This window comes from Leiobunum rupestre, chromosome 5 (genome assembly GCF_980474605.1).
Source record: "Leiobunum rupestre chromosome 5, qqLeiRupe1.1.hap1, whole genome shotgun sequence".
Taxonomy (NCBI): Eukaryota; Metazoa; Arthropoda; class Arachnida; order Opiliones; family Sclerosomatidae; genus Leiobunum; species Leiobunum rupestre.
In genome coordinates, this window is record NC_143388.1 from 22,357,840 (window position 1) to 22,368,063 (window position 10,224).

Sequence of the window (10,224 nt, forward strand, 5' to 3'; positions counted from 1 at the left end):
CTTCACTCCCTCAACCAAGGCTCTTATCATTTCCCCAAACGATTATTAGGGGTCAAAAACGAAGTTTCAATAGTATTTATTATGTAAAATATCCCTTTTTGGAATATTCTGTAGAAAATGACATGGTATACTGTTTTTGCTGCCGTCATTTTCCAAGCAGTGGTAAAAAAAACATATTTCACAACTGGTTTTAAAAATTGGAAAAATATGAATGAGAAATTTCACGAACATTTTACTTCCGAGAAATCGACCCACCAATTAGCGGAAACGAAGTACATACATTTTTTACAGTCTAAGAAACGAGGAGCTATAGCTTCACAGATAAATAAGCAACACCGTTTAGATACTATTCGAAACAGAGAAGTTTTATCCGCCCATGTGCAAATTGTTTTAACATGCGCTCAACAGGATCAGCAAAATCGTGGAAATTTCATTGAAATCCTAGAATTGTTAAAGCGCACTTCACCTGACTTAAAGAAAAAAGTAGATAGCATGCCCAAAGTAGCAAAATATACCCACGGATCAATACAAAACGAGCTTATTAACACTAGTGGTGCACTTGTTCAAAGAATGATTATTCAGGATATTAATGATTCGGGTGGTTTTTACGCAATAATTGCTGACGAAACTAGGGACATAGGCGGTGTAGAACAACTAAGTGTTTGTGTTCGATTTACCACCACTAAGGGAGAGGTTCTTGAAAGGTTTTTGTCTTTTGTTGATTTACATAAATTTGACGCTGAATCTTTATCTTCCGCGATTATTAATATTCTTTTATCAAATGGGTTAAAAATATCAAACTGTGTAGCGCAAACATATGACGGAGCGAGTGTAATGAGTGGAAGTAAGTCGGGAGTGAACATTAGGATTAAGGATGCTGTGGGTGGGATGTGTCCATATGTGCACTGTTACGCCCATCGCCTAAATTTAATAATTTCAATAATTCGTGAAACACTTGGTTTGTTACAGGCAATTTATACATTTCAAAGTAATTCGTCACTTCGAAGTGAGTATTTTCAAGAGGCCCAAAAAGAGCTTGAATACGATGTAATATTAAAATTACCCCAGAGTTGTGACACTAGATGGTCCAGTAAAAAAAAATGTATACATTTTTTTAGAACTAGATATAATGCTGTTGTTTTAGCTTTAGTAAACTTAATTGAAAGTGGCAAATCTGAGGAAGCAGCCGAATGTAGAGGGTACCATTCCCAGCTTCAAAATTTCAGCATTTTATTAATGGTCGTAGCATTAGATGAGATTTTAGGCGTAACAAATGTGTTGTCTGAATATTTGCAAAATCCAAAAGTAGTTATAACTCAAGCCGTAGCAATTTGCGGTGCCACAATAAAAAAGTTAGAAACAGACCGAAATTCTGAAAGATTCGATCAAATTTGGGATGTTGCGAAACAATTAGCTCTCTCAGCCTCAATTCCAGTACCAGAAAAGAATAGTTCCGTCAAAGTACCCATGAAAAGAAAAATTATTCAAAACCAAAGGTTAAAAGGTACCATAATAACGGGTACTATAGGAAGTCGGGAAACGGAGTTCAAAACTATTGGCGACCAACTTAAAGCAACTTATTTTGAAATTTTAGATAGATTCGTATTAGAAATGAAAAAAGATTGTTAGAAAATTGTTCTATTTATGAAGAACTTTGCGCATCAGACCCAAATTCGAGCGAGTTTTTGAACGTTGAAAAAATTACTGCGTTTTGTCAAAACTACAAAAGATTTAATTTTGAAATGGAGTCTCTGAAAAATCAGGTCAACGTTGCTAAAATGTTATTTAGTACCAAAAGCGGTGAAAACATAAACACAGAAAGTTTGCAAACGCAGCTTGAAACCAATGAATATCTTAAACCTCAAAATTTGCAAAATGTTTCCGATTGCTATAAATATTTATTGACATACGAGCAGGCATTCCCAGATCTCGTAAAATATTTCCAAATTGTATTATGCATACCTGTTGCTAATACTATTTCAGAGCGTAGTTTTAGTACAATTAATAGACTCGAATCATTTTTAAGAACAACAATGTCTGAAAATCGATTAACAAATTTAGCCTTGCTCTCTATAAATAGAGATTTATCTAATAGGTTAAGAGACAATCCTTTGTTGGTTGTTGACGAGTTTAGTAAAAAAAGAGAAGAGTGCAATTTATACTTTGAGTTAAATTTTCAAATTTTTAAATATGTAGAAGCTATAAGAGACATATTGGAGGGCAAGCCACAGCTGCCAACAAATTATAAGGGGTAACTAAAATGGTAAGGGCCACAAAATTCTTAGGGGCCACAAAATATTTAGCCCACCCGTGAAAAAACCTTAGCGCCGCTACTGGTGATAATTGTTGCAAGTAGTCATAGTTAAAAAATTTGTGAAACAGCGGGAAAACGTATTTCTCATTGGAAATTATTTTATAATTTCTGAAGATGCGTACACTTACCCCTGCCCTTCAAAGAAATTTGGAATTGAGAAAGTGTCCAACGCCTCTAATCTAAAGGCATGGTCAAGCGATCTTGTTTTAAAAAAGTGTTATTTTTTACCAACCTCAAACTCTTGTGGAATAGCAGTGCCTTTACTTCACTGTAGTAAGATTTATGTCTTCTTTTTCAGAAGATGAAAGATGTAGTTCCCTTAACGGTCAGTACGTCCTTCAATATTATAATTTTTAATATTTCTCTAGGTTATCTTATTTTCATTCCAATTTTGTTTTCGGTAGGAAGTCAAAGTTTGGTTAATAGCATTAATTCACCCGTCCAAAGAATAGCAGCCTCTGAGGGTTTGGTATCCTTGTCCACTATTAACAATGGTACTATTTCATAACTTCAATATAAAAAAGGAGTAACAATTTTCTATTTACAGCTGTAATAATAATTTTGCGAGAACTGGAAAATTTGAAAGCCCAAGTATCAATTAAACCAAGAATGTTAAACAAAATTATGATGGAAAGGAATCCGCAAAATACGTGGACCACCTTATTCTACGAGTTGGTTCCGCTAGTAGATTAGCTGAAGTTGAAGAATATTTATCTGAAAAGGACAATCAAATGACCCTGGTACGTTCCTTACGAAGGTTGTTACAAGTTAACTAGGGGCATTGGATTGAGGGAAACAGTAGGCTATACTCCTCCTATATATTTCAGAGGGAGAGGGAAACTAATGTAATTGACCACTCCAATTTTTTTGCGAGTTTCTGATGTAAAACTTTATACGGAACTATAAATCTCAACCTTACTGATAAGTTGGTATTTTGCCCAAAGTTTTAAATATAGAAATGTTTTGTATCAAATTATGTTTGACATTCATCAAGGTTTATCTTAAATTTTTGTAAATTTTCACGTTAAACCAATGTAAACATTTTATACGCACAATGTTTTTAACTCTTTAAAAGTAAGAAGGGCACTGGGTTCTCACCCTCCTCCTCTGATCTCAGGTTTTCAGTTACTTTGCCCCCTTCAGCTTGTCCAAAGTTGTTAAACTCCTGGTTACAGCGAGTATTAACCTAATCAAATCTATATTTTTTTCAGGTTTCATTTCTAGGGTGATTGGGAGAAAAAAGCGTAGGAGATGCCACGAAAAGAATAATGTCTGAAATTTTTACCGATTCACTGGCGCAGACATTTAACTGTGGTCATAAGTACGTTTCAAGATGTGAAACTTACGCATTTATTTGTTGATTTCATGTATACAATTCTAATTTAATTTAGGTGCTTTCTTTAGTAAAGTGCCACAGTCAACGATTAAACAGTGCGTTAAAGAATGGCTGAAGCACGCTCCCACAAGAATTTCACATATTAAGAAGAAATGCGGAAAAATTCATTCCACAGATGGCCATACGACTTTAAACAACAAAGACGTTGAGAAAAATATACTGCTATTGTGAATGAAATGACCTAAATAATGAGTGTATATTTATATATTATTGATCAATAAAAATGTGTGCATAAATAGTTTTTTTTGTAATCACGTGAATAGTAAAATTATATTAATTTCAGCAGTCAAATTGGGTTATTGTAGATTAAACCGTTTTATTATCGTCTAATTGTACCTTATATTCAACGTTGCATCAGCAATAGAATATAACATCGTTATTACTGATTTTCAAGCGTAGTTTCAACGGTTGATAAAGGTTCCGATAGTAATCAAAATATAACGTCATATTAAAGAGACTATCAACGTCATATTATCCAAAATCAAACGTCTTCATTACCGTTTTACTCGTTATTCTTATGATATATTTGTGATTACGTTTACGAATTTTAAGTTTCAAACAACGTTTATACATATATAGGTTTAGTCGTTTTAAAAGCCCTTGTCCAGAATGATATGATGGTCCCTACAACCAAAACTAAACGTGTACCGTTGTATTAACGTTGAGAACAAACCTTAATTCCACTTATTTGTCTACTCTGATTAGCAGTTAAATAAAGTAAAACAGACGTCTGTTTTTGTTAAGTAACAGGTTTTGTCAACGTTTATTTGTAACTTATATTCAACGTTGCATACGCAATTGAATTTACCGTCTTTATCACTGATTTTCTAAAGTCATTTCATCGATTTTAACAAGTGCCAATAACGTCGATTAATAACCAAAATATAACGTCAAACTTAAACCGACTATCTACGTCATATTCTCCAAAATTATACGTTGACCGTACTGTAAAACAGAGTATTCGTACGATTTTTTATGATATGTATACTATTTGTTGCATAACGTTTACCACATTATTGAGGAAAAAATGCTTAAACATGTATATGTTTAGTGGTTTTCACAACCGTTGCCCAGGGTGACATGTTCAACGTCCCTACAACCGAAAAGTGTGACGTTGTATTTACGTTAAGAAATAACATTTTTTCAGCGTTTTTTCTATTCCGATAAGCAGTAGATTAAGTTAAAAAAACGTCGTGTTTTGTGAATTAACAAGTGTTTTCCCCTTTTTTGTTAACTTATATTCAACGTTACAGTATAACACAACGCCATTATCACTGTTCTTCTAACGTCATTTCAATAATTTAAAAGCATGCCGATAGCGTCAATTAGTTACCAAAATATAACGTCATATTCTCCAAAATTAAACGTTGCCCATACTGTATAACACGTTATTCTTAGGATTTTTTTGAATATATACACCGTTTTCTGCATACGGTTTACCACTTTTTCGGATAAAATAATGCTTAAACATGTTAAGGTTTAGTGGTTTTTAATAACCGTTGACCAGGGTGACATGTTCAACGTCGCTACAACCAAAATGTATGACGTTATATCAACTTTCAGAAAAACGTTAGTTCAACGTATTTTTGCTACCTGGGCCCAGGTAGCAAAATAACGTTGATATTTGGTTAATATTTGGTGTAAGCGTTCATAAAACGTTATTGGTATAATATAAACGTTATGTATGACGTTGTTACGGGGTTTCAAAATAACACAAAAAATAGATTTTTGAAACTCGTTAACACAACGTAAATAACAAGTCAGGTAATAACGTTTATTAAAATATATAACGTCAACGTTGTCATAACGTGTTATCATGGTTTCAAAACGTATATTGAAATATTAGTAAATGTACGGGTGGAACATAAGAGTGGTTCTAGTTTAATCGCGCAAAAAGTGTAGATATGTTAAATTTAAAAATAGTAGACGAGCTTAGATAAGATAAGCAGTGTTTGGTTGGCCGGATCTATTCGTTGTTATCACTGGTTATTTCTACAGGTGATGGTCTCTCTCCTAAGCCTAACGCATTTTTTTCGGGCCTTTTAACGATATTTTTGTTACATGACGATGGCGGTTTGTAGTGACGACGAATGGAACAATGTACTAATAAGCAAAGAGGCCCATGATTTAAGAATTTTAATGAGAATTGACAACTTTCTGGATCAAGTTTGCAGTCCTGGGAATTCTCTTCCGTGTCCGATGATGCAGTGTTCGAAACGATGCGGCGCAAAATGGACACTAACCGTCAAGCCTTTTGGTGATTCTGAGATGAATAAAAATAATATTGGACTGTTCGTGACTCTTGCCGAGAAAGTGGTAAACAACGAAATAGTCAAAGCTAAGATGGAATTGTCAATAGTTGCTGAAAGTACTAAAATATACACTTTGACACTCCATATTCCTCAAGATAAACTGACCACTGGTTATGGTTTTACCAGTTTTATTAAGAGAAGCACCATTGAAGATAATAAAGAGATCTACTTGCCAAAGGGCCACTTGACGATACAGTGCGAGGGTCAAGTCTTCTATAACAAACCAACCGTGGCCCTAAAAATAACGACCATCCCAAAACAATATGACCTGACTGGTATAAACCTTTTGCGGTCTTTGTATCAGGAAGGACATTGCTCTGACATCGTACTCAAGTCATCGGGTCGCGAGTTCAAATGTCACAAAGCTATACTAGCAGCGAGTTGCAGTTATTTCAAAGGCATGTTCGAAAGTGATATGGCCGAAAAAAGAGAGAACGTCCTGGATTTGTCCAAAGAAATGAACGCGGAGGAACTGCAAGTGTTTCTGGAATATATATACTTAGGAAATACGGATTTCTCGTTGAGCTTGGAATCGACTAGCAACATGTATCGAATCGCCGACATGTACCGGATGGATAATCTACAAGAAGTGTGTGAAGACCATCTCATCGGTCAAGTGAAATTGGCAAATTCAACGGATCTATTTTCATTCGCCGTCCAACATGGCGCGAAAAAGCTCAAGAAAGCAGCCGCCGCCATCATTGCAATTTCGGAATAGGCGATCCTTTTTAAAGACACGCATATTTCAACAGCCTTTTTTACGATATTTAAATTGCTTAACGACTTCTTTTTCTAAATAACATTGGTAACTAACCCACATATTTGCTATCTACTCATTTCTCAACCTGCTGGATTATGGTATTTAGTTGGAACTGTTGAAAATAGTTTAATATTCTTGTTTTGTATTTCATAATATTAAAGTCTGTATTCAATTTATTTATTTCATTAAATATTCTTTCAACTCAAGAAGGATCGTTTTCATTTGATTGATAATATTGAAAATAAGCTCTGTAGGTTTATTTCTAGCAAGGACGTATTTATTTAAAGTTAGGGAGAATAGCGGTGTTTTGACGAATGGACATCATGGTCTAAGGAATAACGCCCCCAGCATATACTTCAACCAAGTTTTAGGGAACCAATGGGATACATGGCATTTTCGTGTTTTAGTGGAAAGTAGCTTACTGATACAGCGTGAGGTTGATTGGGAGAAGCGCTACAAATCGTCTAAATGTTGTCATTCCCTTTTAGAAAAAAAATACATTCTTGGTACCGGTTTCTGGCACTAGATGGGGTTAGAAATCTATAGATAACACGCGGTGTTGATAAATTACTATGTGAAACCAGAAAATTCGTGTTAATTCGGAGGATCAGTAAATAACGGAAAACATTTAGTTCATTTCATACAAACTTGGTGTTGCTGCAGTCGTTTTGTAATAGTTGAACTGCATTCTTTGAGTCCCAGAATGAATTAATTTCAAAAACATATTTTAATTTGCCTGATTCATTGACTCTAATGAAATCTTTCGAACTTAATTAAGGTAATTTGGTTTTAATTAATTTGAGTGAAATTTTGCGGGCATTCATAAAAGACATACAATCAAGTTAATTTAAACGAAGTATACTGTTGGCCAGGTTAACAAAACTTGTTGAGGTTAACGGTAATAGTTAGTGTAGGGAGCTGTTGGCTCGAACGCGTGGCATGCAGGGCTTGTCACCACCCTCCTACGCATTGTAACCCGGCCACTTGAACTAATGGCTTCAAAAGTCGCATGATGACTTAGGCCTAAGGTGGTGCCTTGGGTATTAGCCTAGCTGATTATTATTACTATTATTATTAAGTTTTCAAAAACCGGTGCTAGGCGTTAAACCTCTAAATGACTAGGGCCTACCTGATTATTATTATCATCGACAGCTTTTCATTAAATTAAATTTAGGACTTCCCTCAGCTCAGATCAAAATTATATAAACATATTTTGAATCTTTGCAGCCCTATTTCTGAAAACTATACACTGTTAAAAACAGAGGTTTGATTGAAGACCAAATAGGGTTTTAAAATTTTGGTCCAAAATCGAAACCCTAATACGTTTTAAATCAGACCTTTGTCGGTAATGAAACGTTTAAATGCAAAACATTTGTAGAAAGGGACTAATTAAAGCCTCTTATAATGTTTAAAAATACACCATAAATAAAGCCACGAAAGACCATTAATGGCTCACTTCAAAATATAGAGGTTTCACTTAAAACCATTTCCCAGTCATTAAATGCCAGGATGGTTTATTACTAGACCAACGAAGTGTTGTTTTCAAACTAATTTATGAACATATTTTATAAATCAGTCTTTATTTAAACTATATCTATACATTTTTGTGTTTAGTTCGAGAGCCTTAAACGACTTGAATAAGACCATTGATGGTATAATAAATTTTTTCTTAATAAAGGTAAAAACCTGCGCATGCGTAAGGGTGAGCCAGTGCCCGACCTGAAATTGACTGAGGGGGCAAAATTTTAGGAAAGTACGGCTTCAAAAATGAAAAAGATGGGAAAAATCGCTTAATGAGAATTAAAAACCATTCTGGCAGACTGGTTATGTTGCTCGTTTTATATTTACTCTAGGCATCTCGATTACTTCGGTTGGATGAAAATGCCGTTAATTGTTTTTTCACATTCCTAAAACGTTAACGTATAGTATAGTAGTACGGGTAAAAAAATGTTAAATAATTGTTTACATAAATAATATTGCAAGAAACTCACACTTCACATCTGTAATTAATAAAACTAGTTACGTTAAATATAAAATAGTATTTACTTTTCAAAGTAAATCATGATAACACCATTTTAAGAAAAGGCAAATTGTTGTAGTATAGGGGGTGCCAGGATAAGGGGCTCAAAATCATATGGTTCTTCGTCCTGACTGAAAAGGCTGCGCCCGCCTCTTTTCCCTAAACGTTGTTAATGCAACTCCATCGAGTGAAGACTTCAGTAGAAGAATGCCAAAATCACTAATATGGCCGCTAATAAAGCTCACACAATTTAATATTAGGCTATCAAGAAGCGGTTATTATCTATAGTTTGAGGTATCATATACCCTTCTAACCGTAACGGTTGGAGAGTTATGCCACATTTTAGTAAAATTTGTCTTAGAATGTTTTATTACGCGTATCAAGTTAATGTACCGTCACGGATGATGTTTCACTTCAAAAAGCCCGGAACATAAGTGTAAATTCGACGAGGCACCCTGTTTTAAGTATAGGATGAACTGAACTTCTACGTATTTCGTGACGAATGAGCTACGTAAGAATCCGCAAACGTACATGTAGCTTATTTTATAGCTAGGCCTATTAAAAATGCAAAAAAAATTAAATTTGACGCGTTTTTTCTATTTAAAAAACCTTTTTTCCCAGCCCTACGGACATTTAAGTTCTGGCCCCTCCTGAACATTTGTGAAATGACGTCGTTGATGCGATTATTAAGTTAATGTGTATAGGGTGATTATAAAAAAAACATCGCACTTCTTCTATGAGATTTGGCTTTCAACATATTTTTTTCAAATTGAAACATTTTAAGCTTGATAAAAGGAGCAAAATTGTCCGTTGCCATTTTTCCCTGGCTCCTATAGTTGGTCCAGTATCAGCGGTCAAAAGTGGACAAAACTTAGTATAGTCTATTTGTCGCTAGTCCGGGCTCACTATCAATAGAGTTTTCTCGCGAAACTTTTTCACCTCTACTCGCAACTTATTATTCGTTGAATTATCGTATGTCGAATTAATTATTGTTCAATATTCTATGAGCAATAATACAATAAAACATAACATAAGATAAAATAAATATTTAAGAAATCAGAATATATATGATTAACCGTTTCGTTGAACACTCGCTGATAGGAAATAAACAGTCACACCACAACAGAACAAAGACTGATTTATCCATTTTAGTCACACAGTCGTCTAAAGTCACGATCACACGATAGTTAAAACTCAATTTTTAACTATTTATTTACTGAGTTAGTTCATCGCGCGATCAGAACGACGCCAAATGCGACGCTCTGTTTTGGGAAGCACCACGAATATTGGCAAGAAAACTCTATTGATAATGAGCCCGAACTAGCGACTGATGGACCGTTACTTCCTTTAACCAAAAGACTAGACTAAGTTTTGTTTACTTTTGACCACTGATACTGGACAAACTATAAGAGGTAGGGAAAA

The 10,224-nt window shown here is 34.6% G+C and overlaps 1 protein-coding gene across 1 annotated transcript; it reads left to right on the forward strand.

The window, feature by feature from the left end:
- Positions 1–5,777: 5,777 nt before the first annotated feature.
- On the forward strand, positions 5,778–6,740 carry LOC149943823 (TD and POZ domain-containing protein 2-like). Its single transcript, XM_090176221.1, has one exon. It carries the CDS (start codon positions 5,778–5,780, stop codon positions 6,738–6,740), a length of 963 nt encoding a protein of 320 aa, XP_090032347.1.
- The last annotated feature ends 3,484 nt before the right edge of the window (positions 6,741–10,224 follow it).